Genomic DNA, 21,620 nt, shown 5'->3' with positions numbered 1-21,620 from the left:
AGATAACAATGTTGAGGAAGGAATCAGTGAGTGAATGAATGAGTGCCGTTGTTCACTACATGTGCTCCTGTTCTCCTGCAGTTTTAGATCTTTATTTAGTTGACCCCATGCACAGCGAAAGCACCTCCCTCGTGGAGCACACAATCATTTTCTATGACTCTAAGACTCTGGGGAAGTCCAGTTCTGTTTTGTTGGGTTTTGAGCCCCAGTCTCTCTCTGCTAGGGAAAAATAGTTCTGTATATATGTGGTGGTGTTCTGATGAAACAGGATATTGTGCCCCCACCCCAAAGAATTGAAGGTCTGATGTTGTATATCATAGAACCTTTATTATTTATCCTCTAAATTCTTAGAAACTTACATAACGCCCGTGCTCTAGTTATGACACCATTTATAGACATTTAAAATGCATCTTCATTTATAAATATTTTACATTTGGTCCATAGAACAGATAATTTTACTAAATAATACTGTATTTTTTAAAACAGGCTCTGTATATACTTTGAATATGTATATATTACATATATTTTTTATATAGAGATAGATTTACTTGGTGTTCTGAGAATAAATCCTTATTGCAAAAAAAGCATATATGATAATACAATATTTCCCCCGCCCCGGGCAAATACTAAAAAAAGTTACACATATTCACAGTTCTCACAGTAATTGTACGACACTTAATATTGTGCTCTATAAGATAGGTTTGGATGGAAATCAGTTAGGGGATTTCTTGCCAAACATCTCACTTAGAATTGCTTACAAACATTAAATACACTGCATTTGTCTCAGAGAGACTTGGTCTCAGTTTCACACTGAAGAACAAAGAGAAAGTTGGAAGTCTTCCTGCCCTTAGTCTAAAGGAATTCACACACAGATGGAGAAGTAGAACCATGAGACACAGTGATGGGTTCCTGTCATTCTAAACCCTATCATTTAATAATACGTATGCATTCTGATCATGGATTCACCAGCTGGCACTGGGGATGCCTTGGCAATGAGACTAATTTACAGATGACCTCAGGAAAAGGCTTCAGATTTCCTACACAATATCAAATGAGACCTACGTGCCACAAGTGAGGATGAATGTGCATGTTGTGCGTTCATATGTGTACACATATTTTTTTTTCTCTACAATAATGTGCTTAATATTCTGAGGGTAATATCTTATTGCAAGAACTGGTATGCTGGTCACTTTCAGATGAGAATGACAAGAGATTAAAAACCCCACAGTCACAGTTATTTACCATAGTTATTAAGGATTAGTCATAAAACACGGCTTGTGAGCTAACTAGCTAAGGAGCTACGGGGCACGATGTATGATTTGCTACGTGGGAACCCATCTTCCTGGCAAATGAGACACGCGGAGCTACTGGAGCTTGCAAGAAACTGTCTTCGCTTGAAGTGCCGCCGCCACCACGGAGCCCAGTTCCAGAAAGGAACAAATCATACTTTCCAGTGAAGCATTTTGAATCTCGGAAGCACATTGCGGGGGATCCTCTGGATTAACACTAGCTCCTCAGTTAGTGGGCTGGGTGGGTTTTAGTGGCAGTGAGGAGACTCCCGCTGAGGAATTTCAAGGAAGGTGAGGTGGCAGCAGCTTGGGGTGGGTGGCAGTGAGGGTGGTAGTTTAAGAAGGAGACCGAAAGATAACTGTGGATCCGTCTTGACTGTCGGACAGATCCTTCACCTTGATTTCCCCTACAACTGTTTTGTACTCTGTGAAATTGGGCAGCTTAAGAGAAACCGGAGCTCCAGTATAGGAAGTTTCCCCAGTAGGACCTGAGGCCCCTGGAATGGCGATAAAAAGAGATCAATTGTGCTTGTGGCAGTTTTCCAGCAAGCAGGGCTTGTCTGGATGGATTGCACTGGGCCAGGTCCAATCAGAATGGCCCGGCGGGGAGGGGACAGGGACATCGGGCTGCAGAACGCTCATTCATTCGGGCCGCGGGGACAAGGACACTCCACAGACTGCAGGAGAAGCGGCCCTGGGAATATCGACGGACGCCCCTTGGGTTTTTTTTTTTTTTTTTGTCCAGCTGCCTTGGGAAGGAGAAAACCAAAACACGAAAGCCAGAGCTCCGCTGACTTCTGGTACTTAAGAGCAAGCGTTCCCGGGAAGTCCCCATTGTACAAAATGCCCTTTTCCTGTGCATGGAGCAGCGTTCAGAGGGAAAGTAACTCCTGCAAAGTCCGAGATAACAGTCATGGGTTTCGGCAGTAAGAGAACAGTCAGGAACAGGTTTAAAAGCCAGGAGCACATGTGGCCTCGCTGCATCACGCTCCCTCGCGGGATAAAAATGATCTACCGCGGCGGTTACCAAGGCCGATCGTGGGACGCTGATGGAGCCTGGATTAAAAAGGTCACCAGCCCGCCGGGTGCCGGAAGCCACCGGGTATCCTTGCCCACGGCAGGGCCCACCTAGGGGTCTAACTGTCCTCCCACCTCCCCTTTCTGCGTGGTGATGGTGTCTGGACTCGCCACTCGAGGTAGGTTGAGATGGAAGGTATCCTCAGACATCAAGTGGGGGTCGCACTCAGCCAGGTCGGGGGGTGAGAGTGTCGGGTCGGCGAGCGGCCCCCACCCTAGATGTAGGCCTCCTTGCTGGTGGAGCTGCCGGCCTGGGGCTGCTCGGGACCATTCTCTGGGCGAACGATGTCTTCGCTGGGTTGGACCATGACTTGGATGCGCTGTGGGTACCGGGGAGGAAGGCATGAGGCTCTCTGGGGAAAATCCCAGGCTGGGATGACAGGGAACCCGCCGCTTCCCTCTCCTGCCCTCTCTTCAAGTGCATCTTGTCTGCTCTGCCTCCAAACTACACCCAAACTCCAGCCACATCCCCACATCCTGCACCCCTGCCACAGCCCCTCTCACTTGGGTTACTGCAAAAACTCCCAGTCAGCCCTCGGCTTCCACTCTCGCCTTCATTCCGTCCTCTCAGCAGCGGGAGAGTTCCGTGAAAACCGGACTCAGATCACGCCCCTCTACTCCTCAGGACCCACCGAAGGCTCCCATTTCCCCAAGAGGCAGCGCCAAAGTCCTCCAAGGCCCTACATGACCTGGCTCCTGCCACCTCCCAGTCCTCAGGGTCCTCTCCTCTTCCTCACGCATCCACACCCCATCTGCATGGGACTCCCCGACGCCCCGCAAACACAGCAGGCATGCTCCCGCCCCAGGGCGTTTGCACAGGCCCTGCCCTCTCTCTGGCACAGCCTTCCTCTCAGACAGCGGCAGCTCGCTCTCTGCCTCCCTAGGTCTTGGCTCAAATGTTTCGCCTTCTCAGTGAGGCCTCCCCCGGCACTCCCTAAACCCCCTACCTACTTGATTTTTCTCTATAGTGCTCCTCCCCACCTCACATGCTTTTATTTTGTTAGTTGCTTATCTTCCTCTACCAGAATGGGAGCTCCAGGTGGCTGCAGTTACTGCTTATCTTGTTCATGGCTGTGTCCCCCACACTGACAGTAGTGTCTGGCACATCATCAGGGTTCCATCCATGTATGCTGAGTGGACGGATCCCCCACTGCCTTCGCCATCCTGCCCTGTCAGCTCACACCCTGGCCTCAGGTATGTCTTGGCCCTTCCTACTGCTGGGCCTTTGCACAAGCTGTGCTCTTTTCTGCAAGGGCATCCCCTTAACCTCTTGCCACGCTAAGACCCAGCTGCTATTTGAGGCTCTTCAGTGGATCATGGAAAAGGAAAGCTTTGGAACTGCATTGGGAAGAAAGGGCTGAAAGCCCTGGCTCTGCTCACAGCTTCCCGAACTGGGAACCTGCTTACTCAACCCCTGTGGTTCCTCAGTTTCTTCATCTGAGGTTGGAGGAGGATGACCCAGTAACTCCACGGCGGCACATAACCTGCAGCCCAGCTTCCCCGTGCCTCGGACCTGAGAGGGCTTCCCCTGGGTCCGGCAGGTGCATTTCCCAGGGAACTACAGTGGACAGCCACTTATCCAGGGCCTTCTGGGGCGGCCCTCACGCTCTGACTCTCCACTTCTCCCAGTGGCATCTTTTCAGCCTGCACACACCTCATCAATGTCTCTTTGTGTGGCACCTCCAGCACTTCTTTGCTTCCCTCAAGAATTCAGTGCAGTTTAACAAAGTGCAGGCATGGTCAGAGAACCCTACGTGATGGTGAGGCCCCTGCTGCGGGCAGCAGGTCTTTTGTGCTTTGTCTTTCCTTGCGGGTAAGACCACATGTTCTCTATATCAATCCTACAAATGAGATCTAGAGTGAGCCCTGAGCAAATGTGATCCCACCCTCCATCTGTTCCAAGCCCTTCATGACATCCCATTGCCGCCAGGATAAAGTCCAAAGTTCTTGTCCTGGTTTTCAAAGCCCTACATGATCTGGCTGGACCTGCTTACGTCCCAGCCTCATCTCTTGTCATGCCCTCTCCTCACACCCCTTTCCACTTTACCCTCCAGCCACACTGATCTCCCTTCATTTCACCCAATGCAGTTTATACCCCTGGACCTTAGCACATGCTTTCCAACCTCTCCTCCCCTCCCTCTTCTAGGAACATTCTTTCTGCTTCTACTTTTAAGTTTGGTTTATCCCCAGGCCTCTCCTTTGTTATCTCCTCTTCTGGGAAGCCTTCTTTAATCCTCCTTAACCCAGGTAGGGCTAAGGGAGGGCTATTTGCTCCAACCCCCTTGGCTTTCCCTAATCTCAGTGTCTCTAATACTCTACTGTCATTGGCTATTGACTTGTCTGTCTCCCCAGCTGGACTGTGAGCTCCACAAGGGGTGGGGCTGTGCCTGGCACAGTGGGAGAAGGGCTCTGGCAATTTGAAGGGTGGGGAAGGGCTTACCTGCTTCAGGGAGCCCTTTAAGGTGAGGAACATGTAGGCCATGTACCCGGGGATGAGGACCATGGAAGACAGAGCCATCAGCCAGCCCACGCCCTGGCCCCACTTGGGGAAAACATAGTTTCCCATGGTGAGAGGCGTCATCTGCACAGCACTGAAAATGAACACGCCCTGGAAACGGGGTAGGGGAGGGGAGGGGAGGAGTCAGTCACCCAGGATGGACCACCCTGAAGCCAGCAGGCTGACTGCCCTCCACCCTTACCGCAAGGCTGACCCTTACAGAGGCCCAAGGTCTTAGGAGTCCTGCACTCAGCGCCACTGCTAGCACTTAAGGTGCCTTTGTGCATAATAGAAAAAGACACCCTCTCAGGGAAGATCAGCAGGAAAAGGCAACCCCTCTAGGGAGACTAATTAGAAAAGGGAATCCCTTCCTCCAAGTTCCCCGGCTTCAAAAGCAGAGCAAGGGTGAGGTATCAGCTCCCAGTGTGCGGTTGGCGGGGTCCCCTTACGTGGTACACAACATATGCAGTGGCTCTGCCCCCACCTCAAGAACCTCGGGTGGCCCCTTCCAGGCCTGCCCCTGCTTCAGCTCCTGCTTGTGGGGATGAGGGACCCTGAGAAGGAGAGTCTCCAAGTGCCAAGAGCTTGGCCTTGGTTCGAATCCCAGCGCTGACTAGCTGGGTGATACTGGTTAGGTGAGCCCCAGATCCTGCAGCGGTAAAGTGGGACAATAATACCTCTTTTCTGAGGTTTGTGGAGGATGATATAATGTGTCTTGTACCGTACAGGGTGCAGAATAGATGCCCAACAAATGGTAGAGAGAAGTATTATTAAGGAACAGGGTTTCTGGGGGCCTCTTCCACCTGCCTCTGCCTCTAGAGGTTTCTCCCTGGACCTGAGTCCTCCCAGGGCTTGGTCTAGCCCTGATAGGGCTACTCAGGCCTTGTTCTTACCGCCACAATGATTGGTGTGAAGAAAGACCAGCAGAGTTTCCACCAGATGCAGGGCCTGGATCCAACCATCTCTTGGATATTGTCATAGAATCGGTTGACACCTGTGACATTGGGAGCAGAAGGGATGGATGAGCTGTGGGTGCTTCAGAGTCAAAGCCTGGTTCTACCACCTTCTCACAGTGTGACCATGGGCAAGTCACCTAACCTCTCTGAGTCTCAGTTTCCTTGTCTGTACCATGGGGGTAATGCTCTGGGGGTCCTTGTTACCAGGTATTTTTCAATAGCCCAATTCTCACAGCAAGTGGGTTGTGTAGGTGAGCAAGTCACTTTAACGTGAAGATATCTACCAACAAAAGGAGACTGACAAGATGATCCCCCCCAACCCTTGCCACTCTCAATGTCCCCCCCACTCAACATCTATCCCAGCCATTCCTTCAAAGGCTTTCCTGGGCAGGGGCTGTTTTTCCCTGATGGTCAGATGCTGTAAGAAACTGGCAGTCTGCTGGACGCGGTGGTTCACGCCTGTAATCCCAGCACTTTGGGAGGCCGAGGCGGGAGGATCACCTGAAGTCAGGAGTTTGAGACCAGCCTGGCCAACATGGTGAAACTCCGTCTCTACTAAAAAATACAAAAATTAGCCAGGTGTGGTGGCAGGCGCCTGTAATCCCAGCTACTCAGGAGGCTGAGGCAGGAGAATCGCTTGAACCTGGGAGGCGGAGGTTGCAGTGAGCCAAGATTGTGCCATTACACTCCAGCCTGGGAGACAAGAGCGAGACTTCATCTCAAAAATAAAATAAAATAAAATAAAATAAATAAAAGAAAAAGAAATTGGCAATCAATTGCAAAGAAGAACTGCAAATCTCATGAAAAAGAAAAACCCCAAACCCCAAACTGGTATCTTGAAGTTCACCAGAGTGGCTTTGGGCACTGCTCAAATTACAAGCAGAGTCACTGACCAGTGAGGATCTGACCATATTAGAACAGTTAGACAGAGAAGGTGTTCTTGGGAGTGTAAATTAGTGCAACCTCTATGTAAACCAGTACAGAGATTTCTCAAAGAACCAGAAATAGAACGACCATTTGATCTAGCAATCCCACTACTGTCTATCTACCCAAAGGAAAAGAAATTATTATATCAAAAAGATAACTGTACTCGTGTTTATTCATAATAGCAAAGACATGGAATCAACCTAAGTGTCCATCAGTGGATGGCTGGATAAAGGAAGTATGGTATACATACACAATGGAATACTATTCAGCCATAAAATAGAATGAAGTCATGCCTTTTGCAGCAACGTGGGTGGAACTGGAGGCCAACATCTTAAGCAAAACAACTCAGAAACAGAATGTCAAATACTGCATGTTCTCACTTAAAGGTGGGAGCTAAACACTGGGTACAGGTGGAATAATAGACACTGGAGACTCAGAAGGGTGGGAGAATGGGAGCTAGGGTAGATGATGAGAAATTACTTAGTGGGTAGAATGTACAGGTGGGTGTGGTGGCTCATGCCTGCAATCCCGGCACTTTGGGAGGCCGAGGTGGGCAGATCATGAGGTCAGGAGATCGAGACCATCCTGGCTAACACAGTGAAACCCCATCTCTACTAAAAATACAAAAAATTAGCTGGGCATGGTGGTGGGGGCCTGTAGTCCCAGATACTTGGGGAGGCTGAGGTAGAGGAATTGCTTGAACCAGGCAGGCGGAGGTTGCAGTGAGCTGAGTTTGCGTCACTGCACTCCATTCTGGTGACAGAGCAAGACTCTGTCAAAAAAATAAATAAAATAAAATAAATAAAAATAAAAATAAAAATAATGTACATTATGTGGTGATGGGTACACTAAAAGCTCAGACTTCACTACTACACAAGATATCCAGGTAACAAAATTGCACCCATATCCCTTAAATTTATACATATAGAACAAACATAAAAAAGAAGGGACAATGACAAGAGGGATGAGGTGGTAGATATTGCAAAGGGGACACAAAATATCATGTTTCTTTAAACATTTGCTCTGATGGGACGATCAAAGGTGCAGGAAAGGATGTCTTCATTTTTTACTGTCATGCAGTTGGCTCAAGAAACTTAGGCCACAAAATAAATAAAATCAATGTTTCTTTTGTTATTTGTTTTAAGATAGTGCATACTTTTAATTACAGCTTAGTTTTTGTTAAATATATAACTTTAAAACTTTAAAAAATAGTTTTGGTTTCCCTTTTCTGGATAAAATCTCCAAAAACCCTTTTTATTCCAAAATTTATGAAGAAATGTTGGCACCTATTTTAAATGAATTCATTTAACTGCTCTTATATCTTCTAAACATGGGGGACTCCGGGACTAACCTAATTTAATTGTAATATGAAGAATAAATAAATACATAAATGTAGGGAGAAGACCTGGGGTTCAAATTGCACTTGTTGAATGATGACTGAAGAAAGGAATGAACAGATAAATGAGTGAATGAATAAGGGAGGAGGGGCTGATACTCACCATAAAACCAGGAAATAGAGACACATTCAAAGAACACGAGGAACAGCAGGCTCATGCCACTGGCAGAGTAGTAATCAAAGAGTTTGAAGACGTAAATGCCCCCCTGCAAGAGGAAAAGAGGTGAGAACAGGTGCATTGCCCCCGGTGCCCACTGCATCCAGTTCACAGATGACATGGACTCTGGAGGCTGATGGGGCTGGGATTAGGCTGCACTGCAGCAAGAAGTCTTCAGGGTAGATTAGATGAAGCACTGAGGGCTTTGTGACCATGAGAGGTTGTGGACATTGACAGTCTGGGGATTGGGAAGGAAATGTCCAGGTGGTAGAGGAAAATGCCAATTTCTGGTAAGGTTGGAGGGCAGAAAGAGGAGTTGGTCACCAGCGCCATCTTTTTACAGTGTAAATCAGTCATGTCTCTCCCCTGCTTAAAACCTTTCATGACTTAAAGGAGACAATAATATAACACATAAATAAGCAGAGAGAGAGAGATCTAATCCAATCCTATGCCATCCAATCTCATCCCATCCCATCCCATCCCATCCAATCCAAATGTCTTGGCCTGCAAGGTCCGCATGGGCTGGTTCTTCGTCTCCCACCCATTGCCTCACTCCCTCTGCCTCCGCCACACTGGCTTCCCCCGCCACCTGCCCCGTCCCTCAAATGCCTCAGGGCTTTTGCACCTACTCTGCTCTCTTTCCCCAGATCTTCGTCTGGTTGGCTCTTTCTTATCATTTAAGTCTCAGCCCAACTGTCGCTTTCTTGGAAAGAGAGACCTCCCTTGACTACCTTGTCTGAGGGAGCGCCCCTCCTGTCCCACTGGTCATTGTCTATTCTGCTATCCTCTTCTCCAGGGCACTTGACACTCTCCGAAATCATCTAATTTGTCTGTCAGTCTTATCCACCAAAACGTAAGCTCCAAGACGGCAGACACGGTAGTATCTGTCACATTAATTGCCGAATTTCCAGGGTCATGCCAGGCCCATAGCAGGTGTTCGACAACTATGAATGAAGGGATGAATGAATACTAACTCTGGAGCAGAACTACATTTGGATCTGGGGGGTGATTTGTGGATTATAAAAATCAGACCCACAGCGCTAAACTCATGTTGCTAGAGTCATTTATATTTATTGTACAATTCACCAGCTATGCGAGCATTTCTCATTCATGTCAATACAAAAGAAAAATGGGAACGAAAGAAAGCTTTGGGCAGTGTCAACTTCAAAGGTCCATCTCCAATTTGACTTTCTGGCTAATTTCTGTGGACCTTTCTTGTTTCTTCCTTTTCTTTCTTTCTCTCTTTTTCTTTCTTCTTTCTCTCTTTCTTTCTCTCTTTCTTTTCTTTCTTTCTTTCTTTCTTTCTTTCTTTCTTTTCTTTCCTTCTTTCTTTTTCTTTCTTTCTTATTTTTTCTTTCTTTTCTTTTTTCTTTCTTTCTTTCTTTTCTTTCTGTCTTTCTTTCTTTCTGTCTTTCTTTTTCTTTCTTGCTTGCTTGCTTTCTCTCTCTCTCTTTTCTCTCTTTCTTTTCTTTCTTCTTTCTTTCTTTTATTGTGAGACAGAGTTTTTCGCTCTTGTTGCCCAGGCTGGAGTGCAATGGTGTGATCTCAGCTCACTGCAACCTCTGCCTCCCGGGTTCAAGTGATTCTCCTACCTCAGCCTCCTGAGTAGCTGGGGTTACAAGCACCTGCCCCAAAGCCTGACTAATTTTTGTATTATTTATTTATTTATTTATTTATTTATTTATTTATTTATTTATTTTTAGTAGAGATGGGTTTTCACCACATTGGCCAAGCTGGTCTCAAACTCCTGACCTCAGGTGATCCGCCCGCCTCGGCCTCCCAAAGTGTTGGGATTACAGGCATGAGCCACCACGCCCGGCCTTCTGTGGGCCTTTCAAAGCTCAATTCCTACATCCTCTTCTCCAGGAAGCAGTCCCTGGTGCCCCCAGTCCGGTTAGGTGCTTCATTCTCTAGCTCTGTCCTGTATGTCCTAGCTCAATGTTTGTGTTTCCCACCAGCCTGGGAGCCCCTGGAGGGCAGGGACCCCATCTGACTCACTGTTATGTGTCCAGAGCTTGGCACAGAGATGATGCTCAATGAAGGCAGGAAAGGTGGGATACAACAGAGGAGGGGAAAGGAGTCCCTGGGTGTGGCCCTGGGCAGTGCTGGGGGAGTGCCAGGTGCTTACTGAGCTTACCTGAGTGATGTTAGAGAGGCCGATCAGGTAGGAGATGATGCAGACGGCAGCAATGAAGAGCTCTCTGCGGTTGCGGAGGAGCCTGGGGTACTCATCCACCAGGGCTGTGATGAAGCCCTCCACAGTGCAGAACTTCAGGTGGGAACAGAGGTCAGCCACCTACAGCAGTCCCAGCCCCAATCCACCCAAAGCCTGACCTTCTAAGGAAGGACGGGAGGCCTAGAAGCACTGAGCCAGCAGAGCCCAGGGTTCAGCCTGATTCTGCCTATGACTCACTTTGTGACCTCAGGAGAGTCCCTTCCCTCTGAGCATCAGTTTCCCCTTCTGGAAAATGGAGAAGGTGGCTGAGCTGTTCCCTAAAGTTTCATGCAGTGGAACATTCTAGGGACCTGGAATTTCTGGTCATCTTCTTGGCAGCCTAAGAGTGGCTTCCTCTCCCTGCTTACTCAGGGACTGAGGAGTCTGGGGGTGGAGAAGCTCCTGGGTTGCAGAGGGCGCCCTCACCTGGCTGTCAATGCCCAGCATCAGCAGCATAGAGAAGAAGAGGATGGCCCAGAGTGGGGAGATAGGCAGCTGGGTCACCGCCTCTGGGTATGCCAGGAACGCCAGCCCAGGGCCTGAACAGAGAAGGGCAAAAGACAAGAAAAATAAAAAGTACTCAGCACCTACAGCCTTTCCAGCGCATTGCCCATTTTCTAAGCCTTATTTCATTTCATCTTCAGAGTAACCTTTCAAGTGAGTGTTTTCAGTCCCTTTTTCCAGATGCAGAAAGAGGGTGGGGGATGAGGGGCCACAGTAATTGTGCCCAGAGACAAGAGGACCAGTGAGGAGCTGTGGCCATCATCTGGAATGGGGACAGCATGGCCTGGCCAGTGGTGGGGATAGTGCAGGTGCAGAGAGGCAACCAGATAGAGATGTGGGGGGCGGAGGGGCAGATCCTGGTATGGGCTGGCTTGCAGGGTGAGGGTGAGGGAAGAGTACAGGATGATGCTGAGTTCTCCACCCTGGGCACTGGATGGTGAGACCCTTCTGTGATGGGGAGTATAGCGGAGGAGAAGGCTTTGGAGCCTTGTTTGGCATGTGTTGCGTTTGAGTATTTGGTGCAGGTGTCTAAGAGATCAGGAAATCTTGGAATGAGAAGGAAAGAGATTGTAACCTCCCTGGGTCTGGCTCTGGATGGGGGTGGTGGAATGGCTGGGGAGTTGCAGAGAAATGAGATGGCGGTTGCCCTTGAAGGGGAGATTAGAACCGGAGCAGAGAATGCTCCTTTCACGGGACCAGCCCACTTCTTCAAGGGACCAGTTGTGTGGCCTCCATGAGCCTCAGGGGCCTCTGCCCTGCACACAGCGAGTTCCTCCCATTGGCTGCTTGCCTGGCTGTGCAGAGAAGGGCTGTCTGGGGTTTTCCTTGGGCTCTGTGGCACTGATGACTGTGTGGTGAGCAGACTTGGCATGGCCCACTTGGTGAGAACATCTTTGGAGCTGAGACAAAAGCATGGATTTGGGGGTCTTTGTAGTATGGTGATGAACATATCTGAATTGAGCCAAAGTTTATACCCCCAAGGCAAGAGTGGATCCTCTCCCCAAAATGTCCAGGTTTGTGCTGGATGTGCCAGTATAGCCAAGAGACTAAGCCCAGGCTTGGGAGTCAGCCAGACCTGGGCTCCAACTCCAGATCTGCCACTTTCCAGCTCCATGCCCTTAGGAGGTGAGTCTCAGTTTCTCATCTATGAAATGGGCTAACAGTAGCATGTATCGCAAAGTGTTGAGAAGAATCACGGGTACAGTCCATGTAAAATGCTCAGTGCATTGCCTGGCACATAGGGAGTACTCAAGGCCAGTGAGCCACAGTGGTGGTGTTAATGGTGATGATGGCAAAGGCCAGCGTGGTTAGTGCCCCCACACCAGGAGCCCGGCCCCACACAATGTTGTACTGACCTGAGGCCGCCACGTCAGCAATGGACCTCTTGGTGACATGGGCCATGAAGCCCACAATGGAGAAGATGACGAATCCTGCGAACATGCTGGTGCATGAATTGATGCAGCAGACGATGATGGAGTCCCTGGAGAGAGGGAGGAGTGGGGTCAGGAGGGTGGGACTGGCAGACAGTGTAGCTGCTGGCTGTGGTTATGAAGGGGTGGCCCGGAGGAGGGAGCTGGGAACGGGGCTACACTTTGGGCCCCAGAAGCACAGGCCCTAAGAGCAAGCTAGGGGAGGGCAGAGCCAGAGGATCGGGGTCAGGAAAAGGGGACAACAGGAAAGTCTGTGTCTCCAGAAGGAGTGACACAAAGGACTGGCTCAGGGAGAGGTTAAGCTGAGAGTGCAAAGTGGCCAAAGAGGGCCCTAACACATGAGTGTGGGGTGCGGACTCGAGGGGCTCGGCCAGGAATGAAGGGGCTCCCACAGCTGTCCTCTCCAACCTGTAGACGTTGTTGTGGAAAGAGTTGTAGCTCCCAAGAGCGATCAGGGACCCCAGGCCCAGCCCGTATGAGAAGAATATCTGGGTCGCCGCATCCAGCCACACCTGTAGGCAGAATTATCAAAGACCGTCAATAGTAATTACCATAGCCATGGCTCACCAGGGCCTTTTCCGTATGCCCACCGGCTCTCCCTGGCAACAAACCCGGTCTACAGTGAGGGTCAGAAAGATGTAAAAGCTTGTCTCAAAGCTGCTAAGTGGTGGCTCAGAATCCAGGCCGGGAGGAGCACTCACCTCAGAGTCGGACAGCTTGCGGAAGTTGGGTGTGATGTAGAAGAGGATGCCCTCCTTGGCTCCGGGCAGCGTCACTCCACGGAAGAACAGGATGATCAGCATGATGTAGGGGTATGTGGCTGAGAAGTAGACCACCTGGGAGGAAAGTGGGTGACAGGTGACGCCTCCTCCTGTACACCCTTGCTTCCTCCTCCCCCATTTCCCCTACATCCATATCTGTTGTGGCTCTGGGCTTGATTCCAGTTCTTCCACCTCCAGGAAGCCTTCCCAGATCCTTGCTCTCCTTGGCCACTTTTCTGAAGCTCCTCCTTGGAGTCTGAGCCAACCAGCTCACATTTGGTTTTTCCCTTCCCCTGTTTTGTCCTATTTTTTGACTTCTAAATTATCCAAGTAATGCATGTGGTGACAGGAAAACTTTTAAATTACATATGCACACACACACATAAAATGAAAGTTCCCTTCACCAGCACCTAGAATGTAAGTTATGTGGGGGAGCAAGGCTTGCATTGTTCACATCCCCATACCTAGAACAGTCCACCGTATATAGTAGACACTCAATAATTGTCTGGCAAACACATAAATGCATGGATGTTCCTACTTTAATGCTCTTCTGAAACTCTCGTTTGCAGATGTAATTACATTTTCTTACAAAATGAGGTTCAAATTAGGTACTTGCCTTTCCATGTAACATGTTTAGAATTAAAAAACAAAACACAATACATACAGGTTTGTTTCTCATTTTGTTTACTAAACATTGTTTTATTGCCTCATGAACAATTTGACATTTTAATTACACAAAACAGTCCCTCAGAAGGTCCTACCATTCTCTTTTTAAGTTTCCCCACTGTTACGCGTTTAGGTTACCTCCAATTTTATGTGACTCTAAATAATACCACATTAAATACCCCTGTATCTTCAGCTACAAAATTATTATACCACTCTTGGGAAAAATTTCTAGAGATGGAGTTACTGAGTTAAAAGGAATAAATTCATCACAGGCTTTTGATCCATATTACCTTGTTACCTTGTTGCCTTCAAGAAATGGAACTTCACCTGGTATTACAGAGAGTGTCTTCCTGTCACAAGACGAGCACTGGGTATCATCATTTAAACAATTATTTTTTGTCAAATTGATCATCATTGTCTAAAATTGCATTTCTTTGCTCACTAGTGTGGAAGAGCAATGTTCAAGTTCGATGACCTTTGTATCTGAGAGTCTAATGTGAGCCTGTTTCCCGGTCAGCATGGACAATTCACCAGCTTAGCTTCACCTCCATGACTTGACCCTGAGATTCTGCAGGATTAAGGAAGGCAGCCACAATCCAAGAGAAAACCCATTGTACTTGGAGCTAGGAAAAGGGAATTCAAACGCATCTGTGTCACCCACGAGTTGTGTAACTTAGGGCCAATGTCGTATTTTCTCTTAGCTTCACTTTCTCTTGTCTGGAAACAGGCACAGTCACACCCACTGCTCAGAAAGGTCAGTCACATGAGGACATACTGCAGGCTTATTATATGTCGCCTCGGTCTCGTACTTCCCCTGCCTTCTGTGTTCAGCGTGAAGCCAGGCACATAGTAGGTATTCAATAAATGCTTGTGGATGGATTGGTTGACATCCTCAATATATGCAGTGAGGGGGCCCTACTCTCTGTCCCCAAGAAGTGGCCAGTCTCTTAATGTAGCAGGAACTCTAATTACCACTCCAAAATGATTATAATTAATACTATGTGTAAGGCATATGCTAAGCATTCTACTCATCTCCCTTGGTCTTTGTGACAACCCTGTAAGGTACTGTTGTTGTGACCATTGAACAGATGAGGAGACTGAGGCTCAGAGAGGTGAATGGCTTGCTCAAGTGCACACAGCTAGAAGCTCAGGGACTGAGATTCAAACCCTTCCAAAGCCCATAAGCCCTATACTTTTCTGCCCTGAAAGTTAGACTGGGACACACTTGTGCCCTCCTCTGGCATCCTTAGTCCTAGGAATGGATCAGAGAGATTTTTGCACCAGCCTTGGATTTGAGAACCCAGTGGGTCCAGAAGTTCCCACCAGATGGAACTAGGGCCGCTTTTCATCAGCTCTGCGAAGTGTGGAATTTGTTAAAGTTCTGCTTGGTTCGTTTCTGCTACTGCTTCTAGAACCTTGCATCCACTTCTTGGGTAGTTCTGACCTTCCCGCCTCCCGGCTTATTCAGTACAAATCTCTTCTCTGCCCTTGACTTGCCGTAAGATCTGAGACAACACACTTGCCCTCTGGGTTCCCTTCAGGTCAAGGCCAGTGAGAGGCTCTGCTATATTCTGTCCCCAAGCTCCTGGGGTAGGGCTTGAAAGGGAAAAGAGGTGGAGTAAGGCCAGTTTTCCACCTCCCGGGTGTCCCTGGGCTGGACATCCCAGCTTGGCGTTTGCTCTGCACTTGCTGATAATAAAAACAAGAGCAATAACAACCCCCCTTGCTAGGTGCTGAGTGCTTGACAAAATCACCATCTCATCTGATTATCATAATAAACCAACAGATAAGTATAATCATAAGCCGAGAAGGAACTCAGTTTCCTTCTCTGTAAAACGGGGCTCATGATTATACTTATCTGTGAGGCAAAATGACTTGCCTGAGCTCACAGCTAGTAAATGGTGAAGTTGGGATCTGAAATCATGCACTGCTTAACACAGAGCCTGAGTCTTCAACCATTAACCTATTCATCTCTGTTGTTCCTCAAGGGTCAGGATGTGAAGCTGTCATCTCTGGAGCTTCTGCGCCTAGCACAAGGCTTGGTGCAGAGCAGATGCTCTGGGAAAGTTTGTTCAACAGTCCAGGAGCAACATTTGTCCTCTGTTTTGAGTTGACTCTGTTGGGCCCAGTGGAATCCCATGGGACTCGCTGTGAGCTTCCCACTGTGCTGCACTATTTCCTTTCATCCTCATAACCACCCTAGAAGGTAAGGTAATGTTATTATTCCCATTTTACAGTAAAAGAAACTGACACACCGAGTGATGAAGGGACCTGCTTAACTCAGGGTTAGATGGGACTCCTGGGAGTTGCGGGCAGAGCTTCCTCTATCCAGTGCCCTCCTGTCCCCACTGTGCACATACATCCCTTACCTTTCCAGTCCAGCCGACACCCTTCCAGATACAAAAATACACAAGGATCCAGGCGATGGCCAGCGTGATAGCCAGTGGCCAGCGGATCTGACCTGGCTTATCCAGCCCGTCTGTCATCTGATGCATGTTGCGCCTAGTCAAACAGTGGAGGGAGGAGAAAGTCACACAGAGCTGGTGGGAGCTGGAGTGATCAAGGGGTGCCCAGGGCATGGCCACAGACGATATCCCCGCCCTGGAACTGTGCTGACACCGTCATCACCGTGATTCAAGAGGTAGCTGGGGACTGCGAGGCCCACTATACTGATCGGTAGAAAGTGCTGTTTGGTCAAGAGATCAAAGAGAACAGGACCTCCCAGGGCCTTAGTCAGCCACCACTACTGCTCATCTGGATGGCCCAGTGGCCTCCTAGTGGGACGCTGCCTTCAGTGTTCCTCTGTCCCCTCTCCAGCCCCAGAGAGCCTTCTAAATTGCAAGTCTGATCATGTCACTCCTCTGCTTACTGCAATGAATAGCACCCGCTTGTTCTCAGAATGAAGCCCAAACTCCCTGGCCAGCCTTTCAAGGCCCTTGCATCTCTCTCTCCTCTCAGCACTCACTGCAGCCTGCTTGCCGGTGCCTAGCCTGACCTCATCTGCCTCCCAGCCTTCACACTGTTCCTCTCCAGCACCTGCCTGCCCTGCAGTTTTCTCCTCTAGATGCCACTCCCCACCTGGGCTGGTCGAGGGGCCTCCCTGAGGTCCCTGCAGCCCAGCCGCCTGTGCTTCCGTCCTCTCTGCATTGGCCACCTGGTGGTGCCATTGCCTGTCTGCACGTCTGTGCCTGTCATCAGTTGGTACACAGTAGGAGCTCAAGAAGTGTTTACCGAATAAATGGTTGAATGAAAACTTCGAACGTGCCTAAGAGCGGCATGTGGGAGCTGCCAGAAAGCAGAACCCACCGGAGCAGAATTTGATTTTTATTTGTAAGGAAACAGTGTAACCACGGACATTGCACCATAAAGAGATCAGGCAACACTGATTCTGACACTGCCTGAGAACAGTTCCTCCTGGGAGCTTATCCAAGGTACTCTGGGACCTTCTAGACTGCTCCTGGATCCTTCAGAGCTATCCAGCATGGATGCTTCCTTCATGCCAGAGAGATTTGGGCCCCAGCACCTCACTGTGTCATATCAGTGTCCCCCAACACACATCTCTACAAGGTACTCCCCTGAAGATACAATCAGCATGGCCTTCACTATGGCCGGAGTGTGTGTGCGTGTTTATTCCGAGTGACTCTAGGTTCGTAAGTAGATCGGGCCGGTTTTCAGGATGAATCAGGATAAGGTCGACCTCTCCATGTGATTCTAATTGGCTGTGCTGGTTATTCCCCTCCATTTGCCTCTCTGATCCACTCTCCCCCTTGACCACTCTGTGCCAGGCCCCAGGATGCTGACTACTATGGCTACATTATCTGGTCCCCTGCCCTCTGGCTTCTAGCTGAGTTCGATCACCGGGAGGCGCTGGCAGGAGATTAGAGGCAGAGATGTTGGGGAACGTATTGTCCCTGCTAGACCGTGGCTTTGTGGGTAGCTGGATTTCGCTATCAAAGGTCAGAGTATGTGTGTCTTATGGCTCCATCTATGGTCCAACTCTTTCTGGGGAGAAAAGGCTTTCGGCATCCCTTGTGGCTGCCTTAGCCCTTGCCCTGCCACAACTCTGCAAGTATAGTCATGTGTCACTTAACAACGGGGATATGTTCTGAGAAATGTGTTGTTAGGCAATTTTGTTGTTGTGTGCATATCATAGCGTGTACTTACACAAATCTAGATGGTGTAGCCTGCTATACTCCTACACCATATGGTGTGGCCTATTGCTGCTAGGCCACAAAGCTATACAGCACATGACTGTACTGAATATTGTAGGCAACTGTAACACAATGCATTTCTGTACTAGACATGTCTAGATGTAGAAAAGGTAAAGTAAAATATGGTATTATAATCTTATGGGACCATCATTGTATATGTGGTCCGCTGATGACCAAGATGTCATGTGACACATGACCGTAGCCCCTGGCTGACATTCCCTGTCCCTGCCATCCCCTGGCGGCCCCATACTCACTCCCAGAACTCTACCACAGCGCTGGTCATGTTGGTGGTGTTGACCATGCTGTAGTTGGAGAAGCAGCGGTCCGTGTTCCAGGGGTTGTCACACTGTTTCCACGGCAGTGTCTGCAAGGACACAGTCATGAGGACACATCCCGCTGGGCTCCCAGGGGCTGGCATGAGTGGTCCCAGTGCACCCTGCCCACCCTCATGGTCCCCAAGCCTCCTCACACCTCCCTTTCCCAGCAGCTCTGGGAGGTAAGTAGCATTATGATCCCCATTTGACAGATCAGAGAGGGACAGTGACTTGCTTGAGAATACACAGCTACTAAGTGCCAGGGCTGAGATTTGAACCTCAACCCGTTCACTATGAAAAGAGCCTTCCAAGCTGCAGCCGGGGCTACTTCCCCACCATGTGATCTTGGGCAAGAGATCTTGCCCATCTAACTCTCACTGCGATGACACCTGCAAACACTTACAGAGCTTGTTCTCTGCCAGGCGCAGTTCTAAGTTCCTTACACATATCTGCTCCTTAATCCTCATGAGAACCCTATGAGGTGGGTTTCACTTTTTGTTTTCTTTCATTTTTTAATTGTGATAAAATTATACATAACATTTACCATCTTAACTGTTGGTGAGTGTACAGTTTAGAAGCATTAAGTATACCCATAATGTAGCTCCCTTAGCCCTGCCACACCTCTGCAAATATAGTCATGTGTCACTTAACAATGGGAATACATTGTGAGAAATGTGTTGCCTAACATTGTCAGCATCCAGCTCCAGAACTTTTTTCATTTCGCAAAACTGCAACTCCACCCACTAAACAACAGCTCCTCATCCCCCTACTCACAACCCCTGGCAACCATCATTCTACTTTCTGTGTCTATAAATTTGACTACTCTAGGAAACTCATATAAGCAAGATCATACAGGATTGTATTTTTGTGACTGGTTTATTTCACTTGACATAATATCCTCAAGGTTCATCCATGTTGAAGCACGTGCCAGAATTTCCTTCCTTTTAAAGGCTGAATTACATTCCATTGTATGTATAGACCATATTTTGCTTACCAATTCATTTATCAATGAACACTTGGCTTGCTTCCACCTTTTGGCTACTGTAAATAGTGCTGCTGTGAACAGAAGTGTACAAATATCTCTTTGAGAGCCTACTTTTCATTCTTTAGGTATCTACTCAGAAGCAGAATTGCTGGATCATATGGTAATTCTATGTTTAACTTTTTGAGGAACTAGGGCAGATTCTAATTTTATTTCCATTTTGTAAATGAGGGCACTGAGACTCAGAGAGGTTAAGTCTCTTTTCTGAAGTTGCACAGCTGGTATATAGTAGAGTCAGGATTTGAACCCAGGCTGTCTGTGTCCATATAAAATGGACTAACAATACGCACTTTAGAGGGGTGTCATGAGGATTGGATGTGAGCCTACAAGGAGTGTCTGGCTCACAGGAGATGCTAAATTCGTGAGGCTATGGCTGTTGTGGGGAGACCAAGGCCCATAAAAGACAAACCAAGTTCCCCACTCCTGGAGGAATGACCTTGTCAGCAGAGTGGTGGCCACAGCAGGCGGAGGGTGGGCTCTGGGTGTGGCTCCTGCTGGAGGGGGTGGCCAAAGGGACCACTCACCGTGGTGAAGGAATTGTACAGGTAGTAGATGGCCCAGGAGATGATGACGATGTAGTAGATATTCAGCCAGAATGACAGCACCGCAGCCGCAAGGCCCACGCCTGGGAGCAGAACACAGACACACATCCATTTAATACAGACTTCACATGAACTGTCCTGGCATGTTCCATGACCTCTACAATCTTATCGATCTCAGAGAGAGGCATTACTGAAGACACTGAGGTTAAGAGAGAGGCAGTGACTTGCTGAAGGTCATGTACATCTGGCAAGCCAAGGGCCCAGGACTCATGTCTGGGGCCCAGTGCAGACTGGTGGCAGGCAGGGCTGGGGTCTCAGCTTGCCAGAGGAGGTGGGGCCCAGGCCCTCAGTCAGTAAGCATGACTCACCAAGTATCTACCTGGGTGCCTGTCAGCCACTGAGCACGAGGCAAAGCAAGTCACACCCAGCTCTCGCAGGGGAAATGAATGGGCTAACAGGACAGAACAGGCTGATGTGCGGGAGATTCTGGATTGGGCTTCTCCACCTCCATCTCCCTAGTTTCTGACCAGCACTGTCATCTGCCACCTGGCCCCTTGCAACAGCCCTCATTCTGCTCAGACATACACCTGATGGACGGATATGTGATGTCAACCCTGGTCTGGGTAGACAGCTCCCTCTCTCCAGAGGGGCAGGGGTGTGTGTGGGCAGGGGCACCACCACCCAGGGCTCCGCTCTGCAGACTTACCCTTGAACATAGGAGCCAGCTTCCATACCCCCAGCCCCCCGATGGAGGTGTACTGGCCCAGGGAGCACTCCAGCAGGAAGAGTGGGACCCCCGCAAAGATGAGCGTCAGGAAGTAGGGGATCAGGAAGGCACCTGCAGGGGAAAGAAGACAGAGCTCGTGGCCCCAAGACTTTCAAGACCTGCCCTGGTAGAGGGATTGCCATGGTTCTGGGTCCCCATCCAGGATTTCTCTATACCCGCCTCAAAAGTAGGACCCACAGCCAACTGCAGGCCCAAGGACAGCCTTACGTGAAATACATCCCATTTTTTGCAGGTGAATAGATGAACTTCTTAGTATCATTAACAGAGGACAATCGTCCTTCGGGAATCTTTTGATAAAGGGATAAGAAACAAGAAATGGGGCCTGGTGCTCCCTCTGGAGTCTTTAGGGGAGCTTTTCTCCTACAGTTGCCCCAGAAAAATGCCTAAGCAGGATCCTTTTTGCAGGGTCCAGACCCAGCCAGGAGGTCTCCAGGCCAGCACCTACCCCCACCATTTTTCCCGCAGAGATAGGGGAACCTCCAGACGTTGCCCAGGCCGATGGCATAGCCCACACAGGACATGAGGAAGTCGAAGCGGCCCTTCCACGTGTCCCGGTCGGGGAGGTCCGCTGCCTTCTTCTGCACCTTGACCACCAAGGTTTTGGGCTTGTCATTGGCCACAGGGGCCTCGCTGACCTCGGTGGAGATCTGCCCATCAGCCACCTTGCTGCCGTTGGTCGCCATGTCTCGGAATTTGGACGCAGGGGTCCTGGCAGATGGACGTGCGATGTCAGCCCCGGTCCACGTGGACAGCAGTTTTGCGGCTCAAGGGCACCCTAGGAGGACAGGGGTAGGGTGACAGGCACAGAAAGAGAGTATGACCTTGGAGTTGCCTCACCCTAAAATGACA

At 49.2% G+C, this 21,620-nt stretch overlaps 1 protein-coding gene across 2 annotated transcripts in view; it reads right to left on the bottom strand.

The window, feature by feature from the left end:
• Positions 1-307: 307 nt before the first annotated feature.
• SLC6A1 (solute carrier family 6 member 1) overlaps positions 308-21,620 on the bottom strand; it is a 45,310-nt gene continuing 23,997 nt past the window's right edge. The window contains exons 3-16 of one of the 2 annotated variants that reach the window (XM_045385748.2): positions 21,217-21,546; positions 20,691-20,822; positions 19,967-20,067; positions 18,341-18,450; positions 16,245-16,377; positions 13,150-13,284; positions 12,857-12,960; positions 12,374-12,498; positions 10,941-11,053; positions 10,437-10,568; positions 8,246-8,348; positions 5,757-5,857; positions 4,807-4,974; positions 308-2,686 (exon numbers count right to left, since the gene is read on the bottom strand). In XM_045385748.2, coding sequence (XP_045241683.1) covers positions 2,582-2,686; positions 4,807-4,974; positions 5,757-5,857; positions 8,246-8,348; positions 10,437-10,568; positions 10,941-11,053; positions 12,374-12,498; positions 12,857-12,960; positions 13,150-13,284; positions 16,245-16,377; positions 18,341-18,450; positions 19,967-20,067; positions 20,691-20,822; positions 21,217-21,454 — 1,800 coding nt within the window. In that variant the 5' untranslated portion in view covers positions 21,455-21,546 and the 3' untranslated portion in view covers positions 308-2,581. The remainder of the gene's footprint in view (positions 2,687-4,806; positions 4,975-5,756; positions 5,858-8,245; positions 8,349-10,436; positions 10,569-10,940; positions 11,054-12,373; positions 12,499-12,856; positions 12,961-13,149; positions 13,285-16,244; positions 16,378-18,340; positions 18,451-19,966; positions 20,068-20,690; positions 20,823-21,216; positions 21,547-21,620) is intronic. The other variant, XM_065538997.1, reaches the window with a different exon arrangement.

Source organism: Macaca fascicularis, chromosome 2 (genome assembly GCF_037993035.2).
Source record: "Macaca fascicularis isolate 582-1 chromosome 2, T2T-MFA8v1.1".
NCBI classification, from domain to species: domain Eukaryota; kingdom Metazoa; phylum Chordata; class Mammalia; order Primates; family Cercopithecidae; genus Macaca; species Macaca fascicularis.
The sequence above is the reverse complement of the archived record's forward strand: the minus strand, read 5'-3'. Positions and strand labels throughout refer to the sequence as shown.